This window comes from Amblyraja radiata, chromosome 8, assembly GCF_010909765.2.
Source record: "Amblyraja radiata isolate CabotCenter1 chromosome 8, sAmbRad1.1.pri, whole genome shotgun sequence".
In the NCBI taxonomy this organism is placed as follows: Eukaryota; Metazoa; Chordata; class Chondrichthyes; order Rajiformes; family Rajidae; genus Amblyraja; species Amblyraja radiata.
The window spans coordinates 18,784,534-18,811,070 of NC_045963.1; the positions used below are offsets into that span (position 1 = coordinate 18,784,534).

Below are 26,537 nucleotides of genomic sequence, written 5' to 3' on the forward strand. Positions count from 1 at the left end.
TAGAAATTGTGATTAATGCTGCAAGTCTATCCAATTTGGAATAGAATTTCAAATAGACAAATTAGGAGAAGAAAAAATGCCTTTTGATATTGTCATCAGCAGACCTTTGAAATTCAATTCTTAATGCATTTTCTGTAAATTTGAAAAATTATTCCTTTTGTCATGCAAGTTCAAATTTCCCTTGAAGGTTTCTTCAAAAAATTGATTGTTTGTAATGAGTATTGCATGGGTACGATTTGGAAATTTTCCTGAAACCCCAACTCTGTTTTTCTTCACATCCTGAAATGGCAAGTAAATGGTGCAATAAGGTTTGGTTTCTTATTGTCATGTATACTGAGATACAGTGAAAAGCTTTTGTTTGCATGCTATCCAAATAAATTAGTTAATTAGTATACATGAATACAATCAAGCCATACACAAGTACAACAGGTAGAACAAAGAGAAAAATAGTGTGCTGAATACAGTTTTCAGCAATGTCGCAATGTCTGAGATGTCTTCATTTTTTAGGGAACAGTGGTTCCCCTCTTTATTATAGATGAGGCCCTCACATGTGTCTCTGTACCCCGCAGCTCTGCTCTTGCACCCCCTCCCCCTATTCACAACAGGTGCAGAGTCCCCCTAGTCCTCACCTTTCACCCCATCAGCCAACACACAATCCTCTGACATTATCACCACCAACAGGATCCCACCACTAGTCATATCTTCCCATCTCCACCCCTTTACACTTTCTGCAGAGACTGTTCCCTCCGCAATTCCCTGGTTAACTCGTCCCTTCCCAAACAAACCACCCCCTCCCCAGGTACCTTCCTCAGCAACCGCAGGTGATGCAACACCTGTCCCTTTACCTCCTCCCTCGACTGTCTAGGGACTCCGGCAGTCCTTTCAGCTTATGTAGAGGTTCACTTGCACCTCATCTATTTTACCCATTGTTCCAGATGTGAACTCTTATGTATCGGCAAGACCAAGAGTGGTCTGGGCGATCGTTTCGCTGAACACCTTTGCTCAGTCCGCCTGGGCTTACCAGTTGCCAAGTACTTTAACTCCCCTTCCCAATCACATACTGACCTTTCTATCCAGGGCCTCCTCCATTGTCAGAGTGAGACAATATACAAATTGGAGGAACAGCATCTCATATTTCACTTGGGCAGCTTACAACCCAGCGGTATGAATATTGAAGGTACACAAAAATGCTGGAGAAACTCAGCGGGTGCAGCAGCATCTATGGAGCGAAGGAAATAGGCGACGTTTCGGGCCGAAACACTTCTTCAGTATGAATATTGATTTCCCTAACTTCAAGTAACCCTTGCATCTCCTCTCTCACCGTCCCTCTCCGATCCTAGTCGTGGTACTAGTTTCACCAGCAGCAGGAAGATTTAAAAGGGCAGTGGACACAGCTGAACTAGTATGTTGCCAGCCAAGAGGGGGACAGCAGCCAATAAGAAGTAACGGTAGAGTGGAGTGGCTGTGTTCTGAGGTGCAAGTGATGTGTTTTAAGGGCAAGTGTTGAGGCTTTGGCTCGAGATTTACCAGAATGTTACCTGCATTGGACCCCTTCAGTTATAAAGAGAGAATGGATAGATTGGTTTGTTTTTTTCTGATAGAGCAGAGGAAATAGAAAGAAATAAACGATGTAACCATAAGTCCATGGTTGTGCAAGAGGTGGTCTGTAGTGTTCTGATTGTCAAGATAGGTTGTTTCCAAATGAAGATGAGGGTTTTGGCCCGAAATGTTGCCTATTTCCATCGCTCCATAGATGCTGCCGCACCCGCTGAGTTTCTCCAGCACTTTTGTCTACCTTCGATTTTCCAGCATCTGCAGTTCTTTCTTAAACATTGTTTCCAAATGTAACTGTTCCTGAACCTAATGCTGTGCAACGTCAGGCTTGATGGTACATTCTGCGTGATGGTAGCAGCAAGAAGAGGACAAGGCCCAAGTGGGGGTAATTCTTAGATGATAGATGTTGCTGCCTTGAGACAGCTCCTCATGTAGATACTTTAGAAGGTGGGGAGGGCTCGCAGACCTTTGCATTCCTGTGTGTGGGAATTGCAATACCAGGCCATGATCCAATCATTCAGGATGCTTTCTACAATACATCTGTAGAAGTTGTGGCGTTGGTCATGATGCCGGATCAGCAATGAACACGTTGGCACACATAGTGAACTCACCCAATGAGCTTTATTTCCAACACAAACATGAGCATCTAGAATCGTCCCAGCAGCTTACTCTCTCCCCTCCTCTGACTAGACTCCTGAGTTCTGAAGGACAAGGATCAGACTAATTGGTCCAATAACCATTAATTGGATCCAGCTATGGTTTGTTTGCCGAGGGCAGGATCGGAGTGGACTTTAAAGGGGATGTGTTGTTACAAAGTGTATTGGAATATTTGGTGACATGCCAAATTTCTTTAAGCCCGTAGAAGCTATGGCTCTCCTTCTTCGTGATTGTATCTATGTACTGGGCCTAAGACTGGTTAACACACTGACATTTTGAAGTTGCTGACTTTCTCCACCGCTGACCCAACAATGAAAACTGGCTCATGATCTCCCAACTTCCTCCTGAGTCAACGATTAGTTCCTTGGTCTTGGTGACGTTGAACAAGAGGCTGTTGTTGCGACACCACTCAATGGGGTTCTATATCTCTCTCCTGTACATTGACTCATTATCACCTGTGATTCAGCTAACCACACCATCAGTTGTCGGTGAACTTATAGGTGGCTTTGGAGCTGTGCTTAGCCGCACAATTGTGGCGATAAACAAAGTAGAGCCGGGGGCTAAGCATGTAGTCTTGAGGTACACATGTTAATTGTCAGTGAGGAGGACATATTCTTACTGATCACGCTGATTGACCTTTGCTGATGAGGAAGGTGACAATCTAGTTGCAAAGGCAGGTACAGAGATACAGGGCTTGCAGCTGGTTAGGAGGGAATTATACTGTTGAATGCCGAATTGTAGTCAATGAACAGCAAGCAGCCTGACGTATGTGTTCCTGTTGTCCACATGGTCCACTACAATGTAGAGAGCCAGAGAGATATCATCTGTTGTTGACCAGTTGTGATGATAGGCAAATTAAAGCAGAACTTTTCTGTGTCAGGAGTTGATTTGCACCATGCCCAATCTCTCGGCATTTCATTGGTAGACAAAACTGCTGGAGAAACTCAGCGGGTGAGGCAGCATCTATGGAACGAAGGAATAGGTGACATTTCCGGTAGAGACCCTTCTTCAGACAAGGGTGTGAAGAAGGGTCTCGACCCAAAACATACCTATTCCTTTGTTCCATAGATGCTGCCTCACCCACTGAGTTTCTCCAGCATTTTTGTCTACCTTCGATTTTCCAGCGTCTGCAGTTCTTTCTTAAACATGAGGCATTTCATTACAGTGTATTGCATATGGTGAGAGGTAGGAGGTTTCAAGGGATCTGAAGGGGAATGGAGCAGAGTGGTGGAATCTGGAATGTGCTGCTTGATGGAGTGGTAGGGGCAAGGTAATATTATAACATTTAAGAAGCATCTAGATAAGCATTTGAATTTTGCCACGATGATGAAGACTATCGACCAAATGCGAGTAAGTGGGACTAGTATCGACACGTGCACTGGTCAGAAAAGTAGACATTTGCGGCCAAAGACCTCCCTCTTTCTGTGTTGTATGATTAATCTTTTGTGTGTAGATTATTGAATATCTTTACACTGATCTATCAAATACCATTTTTTTTGAAGAAAGTCATAATTGGAGCTTAGTTGCTGTCATCCACAGAAACTAAGTGGTTTGTGATAACAGATTTTTGTTTTTTTCAATTTGTATTTTTTTTTCTATATAAAGTGTATTCTACAAATATAGCTTTGCAATCTTTCGGTAGCCTTTATGAAATTAAAATTAGGTGTCCAAATATGTATTTCCAAGGAATCATAGATATGAAAATTGTGTAGTTATTACTATACTATTTAGAGACTGCATTTAGATTTTAGGAGGTGAGATGAGCAAAATCACAATCTTATTGAATAATAAGGTTCTGGAAAGGTTGTCCCTTGGATGTACTGAACTGTATCTTCATTAAGCAGCTTCAAGGGCGTGCAAAATGCATGTTTGTTTAATAGTCCTCCCAAAATTTGTGTTTCATTACTCGACTGTGCAGTTTATGAGAGGCTTTATACATAGTATTTCCCCAAGTGTCATGGGATATAGCGTAAGAGTTGAGATACAAAATCAACCTAACTGGAAATTCTTGCCATTTAAATAACTTCCAGGATCAGACATTCTACCTGGCCAAACGTTCTGCACAGTAAGGTTTTTTTCTGTAATCGCTTGCCATTTAGGAAGGTAAAAGAATAAATGGAGTTATGGGAGAAAGATACTAAATTTATCTCGATAAACATTTTTTATCTACCTTTTTTCTTTGGAGGTAATATAATTTTTAAAGTAATACTAGACTAAGTGGGATCCGTTGGGTCCCAGCATCACACGGGAGGGCTGGTCCCCCAACGCAATATTCCACCTCTCCCCCAATTCCAATATCGGGGGGGGGGGGGGGGGGGCTTTCTGGAGTGCTAGTATGGGTGTTGTGGGCTGAAGGGACTGGTTTCCAGAGGGCTAGTATGGACATTGTGGACCGAATGGATTTTTGGGCTGTGGCGGCTCAGTCACTCAAGCCTGTTGTGCTGGCAGCTCACTCACTCACGGCTGATGGACTGGCAGTTGACACGGCTATTCCTTGAAATTCTATTTCAAGCAGGGTGCAAGGCCACCAAATTCAAGTGCAGTTTCATACCATTTCAAGCAGGATGCAAGGCCACCAAAGACAGTGAGTTGTGACCTCTCCCTCCTCCATCTTGCAGAGAGCCACACTTCTGGGTTTTATAGTCCCTCCCGCCAGAAGGGGAGTGGCCTTCATGGCGTGATTGACAGGAGAGAGAATCTCAACATTTTTTAAACACTAATAACTATTTTATTTTTCATCGATGGGAAAAATCCTCTTGTCCTGCGCAGCGGAGGGGGACTCTGAGTAAGATGGCCAAAAATCACAGCCGTAAGTGGCAGCGTTTTTTCTAAAATCAATATACAGAACAACAGAAGTGGTCAAGATTAGACTTTTAGTAATATAAGAATATATGAGTACCGATGGATATAGGCCAAAGTATTGAGGGGTTGAATAGCTGTCTCCATTCCAACACTCTCAAAATGTATAATGGATTTTTTTTCCCTACCCTCTTTAATATGGAAGATGTTTGCAAAGCCTATCATTACTATTGACTACTGGGTAGAGGTGCTGATTATCAAGAAAATGTTTATAAAAGTAGCAGAAATATGTAGTTTGCAAAGCCATGAAAATTGTACAAGTGTAGTGTTGATGTTAAGGGATGAAATGTAAATGTATGTCATCTTTCTCTCTTTTCACAGATGCTCCAAATGCTGATCAGCATGATCTCTTCGGTCAGAAATTACAGCAATGCTGTGTTATTTTTGATTTTATGGACTCAGTTTCAGACCTAAAGTGCAAAGAGGTCAAAAGAGCAACACTGAATGAATTGGTGGATTTTCTCACATCCAGTAGAGGTGTGCTTCTTGAACCAGTCTATCCTGAAATAGTGAAAATGGTATGTGACAAGTGCCCATTATTAAGCATTTTTTTGTGTGTACGGTTATCTTTCACTGAAAAAGAACTACTATAAATAGATCTTTCTCGGAAAGAGAATTAATATAGCACAAATCAATAAGAACATGAAAGATATCTTGAAATCCACCGGATGCAACTCTACAGTGCATCATTTTAAAACTCAAGTTATGATATCAGTAGTTGTGTCTTTTTGGGATTCCATGTTTCCAGATTTGAATCCGGGAAATTATAACCTATTTGATTAACAAAGGTAAACCATGCCTCCTTGTCTTCCTCAACCACTGATATAATCCACATTTGCAAGTATCTTACAAAGTTGACCACACCAATCTCCTCCAGCACCATTCTTGGTTCCTTTCCTTTATTCCATCTCATTGTAACCCAAGAATTGCCTGAAATAAATTATCTTCTTACTGGTATACAGTTCTAGAAACTTCCCGCTGGGTAAATATGGCAAAGATCAACCCATTGTGTTAATTCTCCGTGAACAGCAAATTAATAAAATTAGAATCTAGATGACATTATGTTCATTGTCTGTTGCAAACTCCATTGCCCAACGTCATCACCTCCAGGATAAATTAATATCAAAAATCTGTTGATTCTTGAAATCTGAAAAACAAATAGATAATGCTGGAAATGCTCCAGTCACGCAGCATTTGCAGGATGAAAAATAGTTAACATTTCAGATCCAAGACATTTCATTAGAACTAGAAAAAAATATAACAATTTGATTTTTAGTAGCAAAGAATATAGAGAAATAGGTGAATGTCGTAAGTGGTACAGGATGAGTTAATGTAGTGGTTGGAGTAACAGTAAGATACACATTATGTGGCTTTGTCTGTGTAATGTTGTTAATAGCAAGACTAAGAGACATGTCCAGATGGCCAGACTTAGCAAGTAGAAAAATAATAAAAGCCGACTCAAATTGACAACAGGCAGAAATGGCATGTTCTGATACAGTCAGAAAAATTAATTATTACCCAAAGTTGGAGAATTCAAAATTAGGCTGCAACAGAAAACTCTTATTTGCAGCTAGGTGGCTAGCGAACCACGAGATCAGATTCTGACCATGCATACAAAATAATTTTGAATAAAACCTTTCCAATGGTAGCACTGAGATGTGAGCATGGCCAGGATGGTGTGGGTCAGCTGCCTTTTTGAGGCAGCATTTCCAGTAGATCCCTTCAGAGAAGGGGAGATTGGTAATGTCATCTTGGACTACTGCTGTGACATTCTCAATCAAAATATCAACTCCTTTTACCCTCACCTCTATCCCTCCTGTACCCTGGAACCTTAAACTGCCAGTACTGTTCCTTTCTAAGCCATATTTACGTAATGGCTACAACATTCCAGTCTCGCGTATCAATTTACGCCCAGAATTCATGCTCTCTTTAGAAGAAAAATTATAGAGGATTATTAATGTTTAAATGGAGAAAGACTGCATTAACAGTAATACAGAGAGATTTGGGCTTGCATGAAGGGCAAAGAGGTGCAGCAAGAAATGGGAAAGGATAATAAAATGTTGGCCTTTTAGTTTGAGGAACTCTACAAGGCATGAGAGAATATATGGATATTGTGAACTGGTTTAGTCCTCTTGATTAAAGAAAGATATAATTGAACGCGGTTCATTGCAGTTGAGAAGAATGAAAGACAATCTTATTGAAACATGTAAAGTGCCTTGGGGCTGGACAGCATAAATGCCTAGAGAATGTTTCCCCTCATGGAAGAATCTGGAGGGCATAATCTCAGGATAAGAGGGTGTCTGTTTAAGAAGGAATGGAATACTTTATTGTCACATGTGACTAGGCACAGTAAAATTATTTGCTTGCATACCCAATGTATACAAATAGCAGCCAATTACGGCACTGACAAAGTTACAAAGCACGTCGGCTCCTCTTTTGTTCTTTGTTCTCCCCCCCCATCCCAGTTGTCCATTGTTCTCCCCCCCACCTCCCTCATGGCAGTTCCCCCACACTGGGTCCTCCATTGTTCTTCCCCTCCCTCCCCCCCCCCTCACGGCGATCCTCCACGCTCCCATCGACCACGGGTCGACCTGCGAGGCATCGCTGCAGCCACGAGGCTTCACCACTGCCAACGCCCCACTTCACGCCTCCATGGTGCCGACCCGAGCCCCTGCCGCGGGCTCCGTCAGGCGCTCATTAAGATTAAGACAAGGAAGAATTTCTTCCCTCAGGGTTTTCAAGTCTTTCGAATTCCTTGTCCCAGAAAGCTGTGGAGACTGAATAATTGGAATGTATTCAAAGCTGAAAACTGTTTTCAATCAATAAGTAGTGCAAAAGTTAGGTATGTAAGGAACAAAAGTGGATGAGGAAAATTAGATCAGTCATGATCTTATTAAATGGCAGAGAAGGCTTGAGGGGCTTACTAATAATCATTTTTTTAAACATCCTTCTGACCCACTGTAAAACACATTATTACTGCACATCTTACAACACTCACTGGAGTGGGAATAAAGTTGAGGAATGCTTTAGCTAATATTCTTGAGCATCATGCTCTAAACAATTCTGTTAGGTATAATATGATGGTTCCTATCCATGTTTTCTGTTGCATTAGTGTTTAGTTAAGATAGACAAAAGATGCTGGAGTAACTCAGCGGGACAGCGGCATCTCTGGAGAGAAGGAATGGGTGACGTTTCGGGTCGAGACCCTTCTTTCAGTACTTAAGTTCTTGCAATGTAGAGATTTCTCTATTGCAGATGTGTCACATGTCCATCGTGCTTGCTGTTTACTATTTGGGATTAGTTTCCATTTCCAAAGTTAATGCTTATTTTTATGTCAGTAGTGGGTCAGGAAATGAACAATGGTTTTGTCTGTAGTTTTTTTCATTGCAATACATCACTTGCTTTTGGGTTTTTTTGTGTCATTTTAGAATGCGATTTGAAAATTGGTAATCTTTATAAATTCATAAAATGATAATCTGGTTGCTAATAATTAACTAAATTAAACTGAAAATACAACTGTAAAGTTATGTTCAGTTTCATTTTGATTTGCTCTTCACTTTGCGTCTCCCAAAGATCTGTAGTGAAAGTCTTTATTAGTCAGCTGTTTTTTATAACCGAATTGACAAAGTATATCTGAGGTGGAAAAATCAGTCTTCAACGAATGTGTTTAAAATACCTGGAATGTGTATTATCAAAAGGTCATGTGATAGGAGCAGAATTAAGCCATTCGGCCCAACAAGTCTACTCTGCCATTCAATCATAGCAGATCAATCTCTCCCTCCTAACCCCATTCTCCTGCCTTCTCCCCATAACCCTAGACACAAATACTAAACAAGAATAGATCTATCTCTGCTGTAAAACTATTCATTGACGGCCTCCACAGCCTTCAGTGGCAAAGAATTCCACAGATTCACCACCCTCTGACTAAATAAATTCCTCCTCATCTCCTTCTTAAAGGAACATCCTTTAATTCTGAGACTATGACCTCTAGTCCTAGACACTCCCACTAGTAAAAACATCTTCTCCACATCCACTCTATCCAAGCCTTTCACTATTCTGTACACTTCAATGAGGCCCCCCCCCTCATTCTTCTAAACTCCAGCGAGGACTGGCCCAGTGCTGTCAAACGCTCATCATGTGTTAACCCACTTATTCCTGGGATCATTCTTGTAAACCTCCTCTGGACCCTCTTCATTGCCATCACATCCTCCTCAGAGTTGGGGCCCAAAATTGCTCCAAATGCAGCCTGACCAGCGCCTTATAGAGCCTCAGCATTACATCCCTGTATTTGTATTCTAGCCCTCTTGATATAAATACCTGCATTGCATTTGCTTTCTTTACTACCGATTTGACGTACAGATTAACCTTTTGGGATTCCTGCACCAGCACCCAAGTCTGGTGCAGAAATCTCTGATTTCTGGATTCTCTCCCCATTTAGAAAATAGTCTACACCTTCATTCCTCCTACCAAAATGCATGAATCCACACTATATTCCATCTACCACTCTCTGCCCACTCTGGGTGGGATTTTGGTTTGACTTTGGCTGATATTTACAAGGCTTTTCATAGTCTCAGACATGGCTGAAGCTTTCAGAAAACCTGACATGGATTATGGATCAGGTCATCAGCAGCAAAACCACAGATCAAATCAGCGATACTGTTTGATCTACATACCCCTTCTTGGGCTTTTGCCCAAAGGGCAAACATAAAGCATGCAGAGGTGATATGTATATAAAGCTGTAAAAATTAACTATCATCTATAGTAAAGCAATGGAGGATATACTGCAAGTAATATATATAACGTTGGTTATAGTTAATTAGAGTCCAAGATCTGCATCTAGACATAATCCCCGTATCTAGCCACAGGCTTGCTGACCCGACCTGCACTCGTATCTCACAGGAGATGTCGCCACAGGCGTGGCCTCCATCGGGAGTTTCTTAGCAGGCGACGAGTCAGCACAGGTTTCGCAGGGGATTTGTCGACAGACTTTACAGGGGTCTTCATCATCGGCACCAGCCCCATTGGCAGTCCTTTTGCAGGTGCAGAAACAAAGTTTTGATCTCACAACTGCTCACTGCCTGCTGTCACGTGTCCCTCATTCAGATAATTGTTTCCATAAGGTACAGAGTATATTTATAAGGACATGGCCAGGGTGGGGACTTTAGTTATGGGAAGTGATTGACTGGAGTTGAGAGTTATGTTATTTTTGGAACAAATAAACTCAGCTGAGATTTAATCGAAGTGTACAACATTGGAGGTTCTATCAGAGATCATGATAACCATAGAAAATGGGTTTAAGTTATTTGCTAAAAGGATAAGAAGGAATTGTGGAATTTCATCATTTCATTAGATCTCAGTTCTGAGATCTGGAACTCGCTGTCTGAAAGTTGATGGAGGCAGAGATCATCATCGCCTAACAAATGCACCTGACTGAACATTTGATGAGCCACAACATGCATTGCGAAAGACTGAGAGCTAAGGAGTGGGTGTAACTTGAATAACTGCATTTCAGGACAATATGATTGAATTGAATTGTGGATACAGAATCCTAGACCATTAAAATGACCAATCATGTTGAGGAAAATGTATCTAGATATGGTTTGACCAGTGACCAGATTATTATAAACCAATGCCCCCGATAGTTGGAATAGGTGTGCTGTAAATGTCCAGTAATATAATTCATTATATTGTGATTCCAATCGTGACCAATCCATTACTTTACAGGTTTATCAGGAACTTTATGTGGGAAATAAGCACAGACCAATCAGTCTTGTAAAAGAATGTGGAAGATGGACAGATCCAAACCCAGTCCACCTAATCTGAATCCCTGTTCATAACCCTGGGTTATTTAGTAAAATCCTAGTTATTTCAGACTCCATCTAAATGTATCTGCTCGATATTTAAAGTGTAATCCAATGCCTCCAGTATTTTGCATCTCTGTGATTAATTATTCCGAGTGTTCTATTTCCTGTGAGAAGTACAATGGAGTTACAAATTAATTTTTATGTATGAATTTATTTAGTCAGAAACAGATGTACCTACCGTTAGTCACGAGACTACAGATGCTGGAATCTTAAGTGAAAATCAAAATGCTTGAGGAATTCAACAGGTATGGCAGCATCTGTGAAGGGAAATAGACAAAGCCATTTTGGGTCAGCACCCTTCAGACTGATGGGAGTAAAGGGAAGATAGCTGGAAGAAAAAGGTGAGGGGAAGGGATGGGGCAAGATCTGACAAATGATAGCTAGATCTAGGTAAAGATGGGGTGATTGGCCAGCGAGTCAAGTGGGAGAGAACAGGTGGTAGATAGTAACCAAGGCTGGAGATGATAAGCGGAGAAGGTAAAATAATGCAAATAGTGGAATCTAAAAATGAAGTAAGATGAGGAGTGCAATGCAGAACCAAAGGGGGGTATGATGGGAAGAAGGTAACAACTGGGGGGAGGGGTGGAAGGGAAATGTGGGGGAGTGGAAGGAAGAAAAATGGAGATAATATGGATGGGTGATGGAGAAGGAACTGATTGATTGGAGTGGAAGGAACAGTTCGCAACGTGGTGGGGGGGGGGGGGGGGGGGGGGGATAGGGGGAGCTCGGTAGATGGGGATTTAACTGAAGTTAATGCAATCTTCATGCCATTTGGTTGTAGTTGCAAATGAATATAAGGTGTAAGCGGAATATGAGGTTTTGTTCTTCTAGTTGCTTGTTGCCTCACTCTGGCCACGGAGGAGGTAAGGATTGAAGTGGCTCGTAACCGGGCGCACCCGCTGGTCCTGGCAGAGAGAGCATAAGTATTCGGCAAAGTGGTCGCTTAGTCTCTGGCCTCACTAGTTTAGAGGAGGCCACATTGAGAGCACCAAAAACAATAGATGAGGTTGGAGGAGGTGCATGTACAGTGCCCTCCATAACATTTGGGACAAATACCTGTCATTTATTTATTTGCTTCTGTACTCCACAATTTGAGATTTGAAACAGAAAAAAAATCACATGTGGTTAAAGTGCACAGATTTTAGATTGACAGATTGTCAGATTTTATTAAAGGTTTTTTTTAATACATTTTGGTTTCACCATGTAGAAATTACAGCTGTGTTTATAGATAGTCCCCCCATTTCAGGGCACCATAATGTTTGGGACACATGACTTCACAGGCCGTTGTAATTGCTCAGGTGTGTTTAATTGCCTCCTTAATGCAGGTATAAGAGAGCTCTCAGCACCTCGTCTTTCCTCCTGTCTTTCCATCACCATTGGAAACTTTTATTGCTGTTGATCAACATGAGGACCAAAGTTGTGCTAATGAAAGTCAAAGAAGCTCATTATAGAAACATAGAAAATAGGTGCAGGAGTAGGCCATTCGGCCCTTCGAGCCTGCACCGCCATTCAATATGATCATGGCTGATCATCCAACTCAGTATCCCGTACCTGCCTTCTCTCCATACCCTCTGATCCCCTTAGCCACAAGGGCCACATCTAACTCGCTCTTAAATATAGCTAATGAACTGGCCTCAACTACCCTCTGTGGCAGAGAGTTCCAGAGATTCACCACTCTCTGTGTGAAAAAAGTTTTTCTCATCTCGGTTTTAAAGGATTTCCCCCTTATCCTTAAGCTGTGACCCCTTGTCCTGGACTTCCCCAACATCGGGAACAATCTTCCTGCATCTAGCCTGTCCAACCCCTTAAGAATTTTGTAAGTTTCTATAAGATCCCCTCTCAATCTCCTAAATTCTAGAGAGTATAAACCAAGTCTATCCAGTCTTTGTTCATAAGACAGTCCTGACATCCCAGGAATCAGTCTGGTGAACCTTCTCTGCACTCCCTCTATGGCAATAATGTCCTTCCTCAGATTTGGAGACCAAAACTGTACGCAATACTCCAGGTGTGGTCTCACCAAGACCCTGTACAACTGCAGTAGAACCTCCCTGCTCCTATACTCAAATCCTTTTGCTATGAAAGCTAACATACCATTCGCTTTCTTCACTGCCTGCTGCACCTGCATGCCTACTTTCAATGACTGGTGTACCATGACACCCAGGTCTCGCTGCATCTCCCCTTTTCCTAATCGGCCACCATTTAGATAATAGTCTGCTTTCCTGTTTTTGCCACCAAAATGGATAACCTCACATTTATCTCATTATGAATGAGAAGCAAGAATAAAACTGTTAGAGACATTAGCCAAACCTTAGGCTTACCAAAATCAACTGTTTGGAACATCATGAAGAGGAAAAAGAGCACTGGTTAGTTTACTAATCGTAAAGGGACAGGCAGGCGGAATTCTCCCAAACGTAAGACCTCCAGAGCTGATGACAGAAGAATTCTCTCTATAATAAAGAAAAATCCCCAAACACCTGTCCGACAGATCAGAAACACTCTTCAGGAGTCAGATGTGGATTTGTCAATGACCACTGTCCGCAGAAGACTTCATGAACAGAAATACAAAGGCTACACTGCAAGATGCAAACCACTGGTTAGCCGCAAAAATAGGATGGCCAGGTTACAGTTTGTCAAGAAGTACTTAAAAGAGAAACACAGTTCTGGAAAAAGGTCTCGTGGACGGATGAGATGAAGATTAACATATCAGAGTGATGGCAAGAGCAAAGTATGGAAGAGAGAAGGAACTGCCCAAGATCCAAAGCTTACCACCTCATCTGTGAAACATGGTGGTGGGGGTGTTATGGCCTGGGCATGTATGGCTGCTGAAGGTACTGGCTCACCTATCTTCATTGGTGATACAATTGCTGATGGTAGTAGTATAATGAATTCTGAAGTGTACACATCCTTTCTGCTCAAATTCAAACAAATGCCTCAAAACTCATTGGCCGGCGGTTCATTCTACAGCAAGACAATGATCCCAAACATACTGCTAAAGCAACAAAGGAGTTTTTTTAAAGGTATAAAATGGTCAATTCTTGAGTGGCCAAGTCAATCACCCGATCTGAACCCAATTGAGCATGCCTTTTATATGCTGAAGAGAAAACTGAAGGGGACTAGCCCCCAAAACAAGCATAAGCTAAAGATGGCTGCAATACAGGCCTGGCAGAGCATCACCAGAGAAGACACCCAGCAACTGGTGATGTTTATGAATCGCAGACTTCAAGCAGTATTGCATGCAAAGGATATGCAGCAAAATATTAAACATGACTACTTTCATTTACATGACATTGCTGTGTCCCAAGCATTATGGTGCCCTGAAATGGGGGGGACTATGTATAAACACAGCTGAAATTTCTACATGGTGAAACCAAGATGTATAAACATGGCCTTTATTAAAATCTGACAATTTGCACTTTAATCACATGATTTTTTTCTATTACAAATCTCAAATTGTGGAGTACAGAAGTAAATAAATAAATGATGGGTCATTGTCCCAAACATTAAGGAGGGCACTGTAAACTTCCATCTCAGCTGAAAGTTCTGTTTGGGTCCTTGAATGGTGGTGGGGGAGGAGGTGTCGAAATAGGTGTTGCACTCCGCTTGCTGGGGAAGTGCTTTGGAAGGGGAAGGGTGTATGGGAGGGAATGAATGAACCAGAGAGTCATGCAGAGAGTGGTCTCTGCAGAAAACAAAGGAGTGGGGGCAGGAAAATATGACTGGTGGTGGGAAGACTGGAGAATTATGTTGTTGAAGTTGCATTGAGTAAAGTATGAGCCCGAAAATGATTTTGGAAAATCTTGTGTGCATTTCAACAACCAAAATCATTTGGTTACATGACAAAATGTTTAGTACGTCTTTTTTAAACTAGGGTTTAGATCATCAGAGAGGAGCTAATGTTTAAAATATTATCCAAGTTATCATTTACTGGGAAGTGCGGACATTACATAAATATTATTTCAATTTGAAGCATTTAACTAAAACTGAAAATGTTGCCTCTATCTAGGCAGAGACCTGCTAATTGTAATTTTTGTAATTATATAAACAAATATTCTGAAGTATTTGAAAACTTTAAGAAATGACAGTATGTAATTTTATAATTGGATTTTATTCAGCAAGTAAGAAATATGGCATAAAGTCGTGCAAAATTTATTACAGAAGAAACGGCATCCTTGGTAACAGTTGAACTGAACAGCTGTCACTGTCATTAAGTTACTTTCTAAACCACCTTCCTCTCCTCCTCATCTCCATTCCTCTGGCATTTGAGATTAATTTTTTTAAATGTGACCAAATGCCACGCTGCACATTCTAAGTACAGTTTACAGATTGCTTGCTTTGTTAGTTCTGATGTAGAAATCTTATGTTAAATGAATCTCACTCCGCATTAAGAATTCAAATATAACCAGTTAACCTTTTATCATTGTTAAAGTGACAATCCAGATTGATGTTGTGCATTTTGTCGTAATGTACTATTGAATAGTACATATACCACCTTCAATGTAAGGTGGCTCCTGAAATGTGGGAAGTGATCTACATTTACAGGGTCAAGTCAGGTTTATTGTCGTATGGTAATACAGGTACAATGAAATTCTTGCTTGCAACAGCAACACAGGCACATAAGTCAGACTGCACAGGAAATCATAAATTATAACTCATTTATACAAGACGGTGAAGACAAAAAAGACTGCAAAATCAAGGCATTAGTGCAATAACAAGGCCATGGTAGTCAAGCGGTGGTCTGTAGTATTCCATTGCTGAGTAGGTTTAGGATTGTGCAGGTCAGTTCAAGAACTTGATTATGTAGGAAAGTAGCTATCCCTGAATCTGGTGAGTTAGGACTTCAGACTACCTCCTGGCCGATGGCAGCAACGAGGGGGCCTGGCTCAGATAGTGGGGATCCTTGATTATGGATGTTGCTTCCTTCAGGCAGTATCTCATGTAGATGTTTTCGATGTTGGAGAGGCATGTGCCTGTGATGGACCCCGTTGATTCCACCTTGTCATGAGGCTTAAACGTCAGAGGGCATTATGGTAAGCAGGAGCAGGTTGGTGAAGGATCTTGTTTTTATGGATATTGAGTGTAATGCCCAACCTCTTGCATAATTTGCTAAACAATGTCTTCAAAGTCAACCTCTGAATTTGTGCAAACACAAACAGAATCTGAAAACTAAGCTGGACCAATAAGATTCGGGTGATCTTGGTTTTTGAGTGTAGTCACTGTAGATTGAATAGTTTTGTATAGTTTTGAAGGTTAATTCAAATCCAATGTATAGTTTGCAACCTAGCCTATATACCAGAACTAGCATAATAATCCAATTGCTGCTAAACCAGTCCTTGTTCTTATACACAAGGTCTCTCTAAATAAACCTGGGATACTGTATGCTTTATTATCCACTTTCTCGACCTCCCTGCCACTTTAAAAGAATTGTGCACTGGAAACCTTAGACCTCTCTCGCCCATAGAATCTCATAAACGCCCAGGTTAAAGTGGTTGTGTCTGTTCTGAATCCATGTACAGGCCGTCCCTTGTCTCCGATTACATTATTAAATTCAAAAGACCAATGCGCGTACAGACGTTCGTTCCTACCAATGCTGTCACGTGCCTTTACGTTTGCAATGAGTATGATGTACCTGTCCTTACTAGTTTCCATGCTTGTTCAAAGAGTTGTTCATATAGAAAAACACAGTTACATTGACTAAATTATTAGGTAGAAATTAAGTGGTTCCCTTATCCGTATGTGATTAGTTACCTCGTCTTCAGTAGGTTTCTCAGATCCTCATTCTTCTATTTGTTAATCATTCTGCAGCCATACCCAGAGATTGTGAAAGAGGAGTCTGTGACATTGGCTATAAGGTAGAATTTTGTGAGTACAACTGACATGGTATTGATTGACTAGTCCACAGGATGCCTATTCCAATTTTGACACTTGACATTAGGGATGTGATGCTGAGGCTTTATAAGACACTGGTCGGACCACATTTGAAGTATTGTGAGCAGTTATGAGCCCCATATCTGAGGAAGGATTTGCTGGCGTTGGAGAGGGTCCAGAGGAGGTTTACGAGAATTATCCCAGGAATGATTGGGCTAACATATGATGAGCGTTTGACGGTAATGAGCCTGTACTCGCTGGAGTTTAAAAGAATAAGGGAGGACCTTTTTGAAACACACTGAATAGTGAAAGGCCTGGATAGAGTGAATGTGGAGAGGATGTTTCCACTAGTGGGAGAGTTGAGAACCAGAATCAGAATAAAATGATGTATCTTTAGAAAATAGATTTCTTTAATCAGAGGGTGATGAATCTGTGGAATTCATTGACACAGACAGCTGTGGAGGCCAGGTTGATGGATATTTTTAAGGCAGAGATGGACAGAACCTTGATTAGTAAGGGTGTTGGTGGTTATGGGGAGAAGGCAGAAGAATGGGATTGAGAGAGAAAGATAGATCAGCCATGAATGAATGGTAGAGTAGACTTGATGGGCTGAATGGCCTAATTCTGCTCCTTGAATTTATGGATCTCTGGTGAAAGATTAATTGGACTGGGATTGACTTTGCTGCATCTGAATCCAATGCCGAGGTCAGTGCCAGATAGTCCATCAGTTTTTAATTATCGCTGACTTTCCATGTAGAGTTTTTGATGCCATTGAATGGCTTGTTGGGTAACTTCAGAGGGCAAGCAGTCACATAGCTGTGGGTCTGGAGTCACATATGAGTCAGACCAGCTAAACATGACACAATTTACTTCCTTGAAGGACATTGTTTTTTGTTTTTGTTTTTTGCCTTGCCTTGTAAAGCGACTTTGAGTCCCTGAAAAGACGGAAATTAGCTACTGATTGGCTACAATCTCGCATATTTACATGCAAATGTTCATTAATATGCACTGTCCCTATAAACAAATTATTATTATTATATAAATTCAATTTATTATTATTATTATTATTGGCGACCAGTTGTATTTTTGATTACAATCTTGCATTTTCATAGTTCCTATTACTTAACCAACTTTTTGTTTAAATGATCTGATTTTTTTAATTAAATTAACAAACTGGATTTAAATTCTCCATTAGGCACTGTAGCATTTAAGACTATAGATTTTTAGTGCATTTTTGGGGATTATTAGTCCATTAATTTAATTAATACACCAACCTTCTTCTGTAACTTTTAAGCAAAATTACATTTTAATCTTTGATTAAGAAACTGTTCAAACTTTACTTCAGTCCCCAACTGGAATTCACCAGAGAATCATAATGATACAGTTGGAGCCTGTGCAGTCCATTAAGTTAATGTTTACTCCCTGCAGAGCAATATATTCAGTGTCAATCCTCTGCCTTTACCCTGGAGCCCTGTAATTTAACTTCCCATAATTGTGACACACACAAAACAACCTCAATTATCATAATATTTGTGGTTTTCATATATTTGAAATGGAAGTTAAAATGATGAACTAATATCATTATATTTTATTTAATGCAGTTCAAGATAACCTGTTGCATTTCAATTGTGACATTTGTTTATTCCTTACAAATATTTTAGGCAGCTTTAATTTGAATTAGAATTTTTATTGCATGAAAAGTTATATTAGAGTGCAAATTATCAAGTTGTTAAAGATATTTGTGTATGATGTTAATCTTTATTGCATGCTATCTGCTAATAATATCAATTTATGTCATGAAATCATTTATTCAGCATGTGAACATGTTCTGTTAATTGTTTCTCAGGAATAGTTAATGAACCTGTTCCTTGGATTTCATTTTATAAGGATCACATGTTGGTGACTTCAATCTTGCCTTCAAATGAAGCAACATTACTAATGGCTAGAGCCAGGATTTTGCCATAAATGCCATGTGCCTTTTCATGCCTTTTTTGATGATTTCAGGAAGATAATGCCCTTTCCACGATTGAGTGCCTAAATCAGCCTTTTCTTGCCGTTTTGACGTAATTTCCAAGAAAATTTACACCACAGGGGCGAAACCCGGCTGTGAGTGGGTGTAAAGTGGTGATTGGAGAGGGGTGCGTGGGAAAGGGTCCAGTCTTTGCAGACTGGAGTCATGCTTTAAGTAGGTGTGAAGTGGTGATTGGGAGGAGTAGGTGGGGAAGGGTCTAGTCTTTTCAAACTGGAGTCAAGCTGTGAGTAGGTGTGAAGTGTTGGTTGGGGATGGGGTGTGGGGGTACCAGGGTTAAGTTTCTGTTTATCGAACCTGCAGTAGTTTTAATTTGAACCTCCAGCAATTTTGTGTACCTTCGATATTCCAGCATCTGCAGTTCCCTTTTGAACACGTAGAACTCGTTCAGGTCGTTGGTCAGCTGACGATTGTCCAAGGAGTGGGGGGGGGGGGGGGGGGGGGTTCTCTTGTAGCTTGTGATTTCATGCAAACCCTTCTTCCACACTGAAGAAGAGTCATTTGCTGAGAACCTGCTCCTCAACTTCTCAGAGTACCTTTCCTTGGCAGCTCTGATTCCTCTTCTCAGCTTATTCTTGGCCTGCCTGTAGAGGTCTGCATCCCCGCTCCTGTGGGATCTACCCCTGCAAGAGTCAAAATGCCTCAAGTCAAGTCAACGCCTTGTAAAAAACTGAACGATTTGGTGAGAGTGTACGGAGTGATATATTCTCTACAGACAACTGTGTGCTGTTTTGCAATGCATGTGAGAAAGCAGTGAATCATGAAAATAAATATTTCATCTCCATGCATGTACAGACAGCTAAACACAAGTCGGCAGCAGAGAAACTGAAGGTAGGAAATACACAAGCTTGTCTCCTCGTAACATTTACTGCTGGCTCCAGTCGCAAATCTGAGGTTTCGAGTGATCTGTGCAACACATTCATTGATGCTGGAATTCTGCTGTGGAAATTGGCAAACAAATCTCTCAGAGGTTTTTTAGGGAAATACACAGGAACATATACCGAGCGAGTCATCATTACGGAAAAATTATGTTGACAGCAACTTCAACATTGTTGTGCAGAAAATTAGAGATGAAGTTGCACGCAACAAAATATGGGTATAAATAGGCAAGACAACCGATGCTATGGGGAGATATGTTGCCAATGTGGTCATCGGTACACTGGAGGCAGGTCAACCATCAAAGGAGTATTTCTTGTCATCGGAAATATTGGAGAAGTCAAAGAGCTCAACTATTGCTTAGTTGTTTACATCTTCACTTGCTGTACTTTGTACTTAATGTTCCTGTCGATGTAGGTAAAGACATACAAGGAAAATGTGAGAGGGGATTTTAGCTAACAAAGATCTTGAAGAAATACAAAACATAGCTAAAGTTCTCAAAGGTAGTTGTAATGCAAATGATATCGACATGAATATAGAGTTTGTAGCTTGTTTCAGGTATGCACCAGTGACCTCAGCTGGGGTAGAAAGAAGTTTTTCACAACTGAAGCATATTCTGTCTGACAGACAGCATAGTTTAACACCAGATAATTTGGGAAAAAAATGCTAGTAATTATGTGCACCCAGGCAACTTTGGTCATTTAATTTCGTCTACCTTTATTTTATCATTTTTAACCATATTTTGGTGGCGGAAATAATGCCCTTTTCTGCCTTTTGTCAATAAATGCCTTTTTCGTGCCTTTTTTGTAATTTTATTATGCCTTTTTGCCTGCCTTTCAGAGATTTTTAGCGCCTAAACATCCTGGCTCTACTAATGAAGCAATGTTAAAAAAAATTGAGATTTAAAAAATCAAGTCTGCAATTTATCCCATCAGATAAAGTATAAAAAGAAGTTTAATTTGACACCTTCATATCTTCGGTATTTAAAAGGTAATGGCAATTTTCATACTCGGAAATTAGCATCTTGTTCCCTATTGCTTTTCCATTGACTTAACTCAAAAGCTATGATCGAGGACAGTCAAAAGCCCATAACTTTCTTAAAAATTAAGAGAACTGAATGACATTTTCAGTTATTATAGATTGAAGCATTCTGAAACAAATATAAAACAATCTTACTTGGATGACCTGAAATTAAAGCATATAATTAGTTAATTACTTAATTGTAGCTAATTACAAAATTGACCGTTGTGACGGAAATAGTAATAAACACCCAGACTGCTTTGAAAATTCAAAAATGTGATATTCTCAAGATCAGAACTTTAATATTATTGTATTATATGCTGTAAGTCCGTTATAGATAGGTAAATAATTTACAATTTCTAGCCAAAGACCAAGTCTTTATGGAGAAGATCAGCTGCTAGCTGGTACATTGGTATATCAAAATCAGTAGCATCATCATACTCCTCAGATTGCAACCAATAAGCAACTCTGTACACCTTGTTTTTTCCTCAACTTTTCAATTTTGGCATTGTAAACTACAAGTTTTTGCTTTTCAAACCACGCATGACATGCCTTTCTGCCCACTATTTTCCCATTAAGAATGTCCTGTAGATCATCACATTTGGAGTAGTCCAGATTCGGATAATCTTTGCGAATGCTGTTTAAATCAGTCTCTTTCAATTTTTTTCCTAGTTCTTTCCTCTCTTTCGTGTCCTGAGCATGCTCCTTGTCTTTCTGTCGCTTGATGATTTCTGCACTCAATTCCTTCTGTTTTTTTCTTCCTTCTGTTCCTCTGCACTCTCCCCCATGTCACTGCCTTACAGAGCACCTCCTCCCTACAATGCTCCTCGAGATTATCAAGGTAATTGACTGTTCCATTCTTGCAGGCCTGCATGACAAATAACACATGGTGGCATTGGGAGATTTCTGTTTCGATGAGCTAAACATCCCCATTATCTCCTCCGCATCAATGTTGTGTGATCTTGCTGATGCAGTCTCCTCCTTCAGTTTCTCAGTTACATCAAGTTCAAAGTATTTACTATATTGCCTCTCCAACACAGTAATGACAGCTTGAAGACTGCTCCTCATCTTTGAACTGAACTGTGGATGTACTGGTAGCTCCCGAAGTTTTGTCAACGTGGCGTCAAGATGTACCTCCTCACCGAAGAAATCATCCCTTGCCAATATCAAGTTGTCTGGATTTTCTGTGGCTTCCTTTAGGGCAGAAATCACCACTTTGATGCCATCAACATGGTTGATCTGATTCTGGCTTGAAGTGTAGAAGCGCTTCATCCAAGGCCCAGTCAGATATTTGCCAAGTAAGCCTAATATCTGAAGTTTTACTTTTGCTTCAGCCTGGGTGAAGTCATGGAGGATGGCGCTTTTCAACCCCCCACAGGATGTTCCGCTATTCAGCAGGGCACCAAAGTCATCATAATGTTCTATGAGCTTGCCACTAATATGAAACAGTATGTGCAATCTGTTGCCACGGTACCGTGGGAGGACACCTCGGGGTATGTTCCTGTCATCTAAAAATGCGACAAATCCTTTGGATCCCCTTTTCGTTTTTTGTACCGAAGTTTACTCATCTGCAGTATGGCATTTACTGCTAGACAGTCTTTCGCAAACAAGAATTGTCCTCCGGATTATTTCTGCATTTTGAGGGCTGAGCGAACTGATGTAGCAATGGAGTCAAGAGGATGCAAGTGGCAGTAGAGCTCATTCAAAGATTTACCCCACTCACTACTCACAATCCTAATAGCAGCATGATTAGCTGCACACCTGTCACTCATTGTGCTTGAAATGTTGTCGATTATCTTTTGTCTGGTATCTTGAAAATCTGCTTGCTCATTGAAATAAGTAAGTTTTACACAAATTATCAACTGTTTCGCAAATATGTTGTGCATAGTCCTCAGCAGTCCCACCAGCCAATTCATCGACTGTTGCAGAGAGACATTTGTCTGTGGTGGTGAAGTGAACACTGTTAATGCGGGTCCCTTCCTGGGTGGTTGCATCAAAACCCACAGTCAAATCCTTTTTTGCTAGTATCATCTCTGCTGTTTGCAACTCAGCAATAGCTCCCAATTCTCGGGCCATAACTTCAACTGCACTGCGTCGAGGAACATGATCCAGATGAAGTCCACTCCGCTTGTAGAACTGGTTTATCAGGATTGGAATGTTTGCTGTGGGAGTTTTGTTTACAATACAGTCAAACACATGCATCCTTGTTGTTGAGGAGTAAGTTTTCTGGCCCACCTTTGACTTGACAAAACTGGCAGCCTGCAGAGTTTCGATTGTTTCTTTGAGGACAAGAATGTCAAATTCGAGGCGTCTCACATCCTCTTCCCTGTCCTTTAAATTTTCATGAACTTTTCTGTACTGGTGAATTGAAACAGTTTTCCTATATTTCTTACTGCCACGAAACATCAGCAATTGTCTGTGTGCTTTTTTAAGTCTCAAAAGCTCTGCCTTGGTTTCAGCAAGCTCTTGTGCAAAAGTTTGCCCACGTAATTTGCTTTTGAGTTCCTGAATCTTTCTGTCCTTTAAATCTATTTGGTTTTGCTTTCTCTTTAAGGCTTGATTAACTATACGTGTGGGAGTTTTCAACCGTGCCCGAAGTTCACTAATCTTTGTGTGATACTTTATTGTAAGAGCAGCCCTGGATTCGGACAGAAAGTTTAGTCTTTTCTTCGATTTCTGTTTCCTTGGTGAAAGAGAAATTCTCTGCTACATTGTGTTGAAACACTAGATGTCAATGGCATTGGTTCAGGTGAGGCAGCAGCTGTCGTTGGCGTTGCTAGATTCAGTGGAGGATGCAGACTATGACTGTCATCGCCCATGTCCTCAGTGTCTTGAAATATGGGTACTTGGCTTTCAGCTGATGTCAAGGATTCAGGATCTTGAGCACCAGGCAGTGGAATGTCATCTAAAGAAATGAGTTGACTGCCTTCTGGAAGTTTAAAAGTTTCATCACAAATTTTCATAAATGCTCCAAGTTCCTTGGGATTGGTGAGTTTTTTTAACTTAAGCAAAGTCCGGTTAACGAGAGCCTTCACTCTTAACTTAACAGCACCAAATGAATAGCCTTCTGCATCCGACAAAGAGAAATGTGAACTCAGCGATTTCTCTGTTTCAGACAGACTTTTTCCAAACGAGGTATACAAGTACAAGATGTGTCCATTTTTAAGATCCCTCTTAGACTCGGGCATGACAGAGAAATTCACTTCAAGCTATGCCTGTCTGGGCTTTTGGATTGACAATTTTGCATTTCTTCTTCGGAGACATCTGTTTGTAATGTAAATTTAAAAAAAACACTGTACAGCATTAACAGAAACAAGTTATTTGCAGTTTTAGAAAAAAAAGAAGAAATTCATATTCATCAGTTTCATCTAAATTCAATTACTAGATCTAAACATCTATCCATTTCTTAAGAAAATGTTAACATTTTTTAATAGCCTGTGTGTAAATAACATTCACACAAGAATTTACAATATAAGGATTTTTAAATCTCATTGTCATGAATTTATAGGCCAAATGGAAGGAATTTACTGTTTTATTCCCGTAAATGAATGGGCATTCAAATCATCTTGCGAGTGGGATTTTGTGGAATGCGATCGATTGGAACGTTGCGGTTGTGGTGAATTTGAACCCCATATCGGCAGGAAAAACATTGCCAGTTCGTATGGGGCCAAAATCACATTTTCGCCAATTAAATTTGGATTAAAGTCATCCTAAGATGCAAGTTTATATGTAAAATACACGACTTACCTTATGTTTTGTCCCCTACGTGAGATCCGTCCCGTTGTAGGCATTGATGGCATTATAAGTCGAATTTTATTTTACTCCAGCGATTAAATTGTCCAGCGATTTTCTTTTTCTTTTCTATTTTCAATCTATGTCTTGCCCAAGGACACAACGACAGTATGCACTCCAAGCGGGATTCGAACCAGCTACCTTCCGGTTGCCAGCCGAACACTCAGCCCATTGTGCCATCTGTCGCCCCAGTTTATTTATTTATTTATTTTTTAAACTTCCGAGAACGGAAGTCCGGTCGATTGTTCTGCAGCAGCTTAGCAGCCTGAGAAAGTTCGCCTTCGACAGGCAGGAGAAAACGGCATTTTAATCCTGCCCACCCCCCCCCCCCTCCCTCAAAGGTGCCAAAGTCGCGCACACGGCCGGTGGCAGAACTGCAGCGCCGCTGAAGGTAAGTATTGTAACATCGCTAACTAATGGCTATTAGTTAGCCATTAAGTATGACCCAGAATATTAAAGTAACCCTAATTTTTTGGAAAAACAAATATGCCTTTTCAAGTTTGAGGGCATGATTAGAAGCTATATTTGGCAAATATTTACCAAAATGGATATTTCAATTGTATATGTCTGTTAAATTATCAATATACTTTTCCTGAGACTGCTATTAAATGATAATATGTTATAGCTTGCTCTTTAATAAAATTCTTAATTCTTCCTATAATCTTGTTGCAGATTACCTGTAATATTTTCAGAACTCTTCCTCCCAGTGACAATCCAGATTTTGATCCAGAAGAAGATGAACCATCTTTGGAAGCAGCATGGCCTCACATGCAGGTAATAAACTTGAGAAAGAATAACAGTACAAAATATGGGACGTGTTTGTAATTTACGAAGGGGGAGGGGGGTCAAAGAAGCAAGGTGACTAAGGTGGTGGGAGATGATGGAAGAATTTGTGCACACCAGGTTGGGGTAGGGGCAGAGGAAAGAGAGAGGAGGTATGACTTGAAATTGCAGAATTCAGGTTCATACATAAGCTACCCAGGCAGAATAAGATGTGCTGTTTTATGAGAATGGGAAGGAGATTAAAAATGGTTAGCAACCGAGACCTCCAACAGGCTTTTGGTGGGTGGAGCACATGTTCAGCGAAACGTTCAACAAATCTATGCTTGCACTCACCGATATAAAGGAGGACACATCGGGAGCACAAATGCAATGCACTGTTGGAAGAGGTGCATGCGAACTTCTGTCATACCAGGAAAAGCTGATGTGGTCCCAAGATGGAAATGGGAGTGAAGTTGTAGGGACAAGTGTTACATCGGGTGACGCCATCAGCGATGGCAGCCTCGCCAACTGTCTGTCTGTCTTTTTGTCTTTTTTGTTATTTTTCGTGTGTTTTAAAAGGATGTGTTAATGTTCTCTGGTTTGTTTTATGTGGGTGAGGGAGTCGGGGGAAACTTTTTTCAATATCTTAACTTGCCGGGATGCGATTGTTTTCTGGATCGCTCTGCGGCCTAACATCATGGAGCTGGCTGCCTTGCTTGAGACTGACTTTGAGCCGCCGCCGCGGGGCCGTGGACTTACCATCAGAGCCTGCGATCCCTTGCCTGGGATCGACGCTCCAACTGTGGCCTACGGATTCCAACATCGAGAAGCTCGCAGTCTCGGGTAGAGACTGATGTCAGGAAGCTCAATGTCGCAGAAGGTTCGACCAGCTCCGCCGCGGGGGAGCTAAGATCTCCCCGATGCGGGAGCTTGATCACCCCGAAGCGGAGGGCTCGACTGCCGGGTGCGGGAGCCAAGATCGCCCGACAATAGAAGGTTCGAGTGCCCCGACCACGGGAGAACAAAGAAGAAAAGAAGATGAAACTTTTTTTGCCTTCCATCACAGTGAGGAATGTGGGGGAGTCGCTGTGGTGGATGTTCATGTTAAAAATGTATTTGGTTGTCTTGTTGCTCTTTATTGGTATGAATGTAGGGCAAATCAAATTCCTTGTATGCTGCAAAAATACTTGACTAATAAATTACTTTGATTATGATTATGACATCTGTAGTTACAGTGGAAAGTGTATGGGGCGGGGATG

At 40.9% G+C, this 26,537-nt stretch overlaps 1 protein-coding gene across 2 annotated transcripts in view; it reads left to right on the forward strand.

The window, feature by feature from the left end:
* Window positions 1–26,537, forward strand: part of ppp2r5a (protein phosphatase 2 regulatory subunit B'alpha) — a 106,658-nt gene that overhangs the window by 26,245 nt on the left and 53,876 nt on the right. Inside the window, exons 2-3 of one of the 2 annotated variants that reach the window (XM_033025306.1) lie at window positions 5,392–5,588; window positions 25,189–25,290. In XM_033025306.1, the coding sequence (XP_032881197.1) occupies window positions 5,392–5,588; window positions 25,189–25,290 (299 nt within the window). The remainder of the gene's footprint in view (window positions 1–5,391; window positions 5,589–25,188; window positions 25,291–26,537) is intronic. The other variant, XM_033025307.1, reaches the window with a different exon arrangement.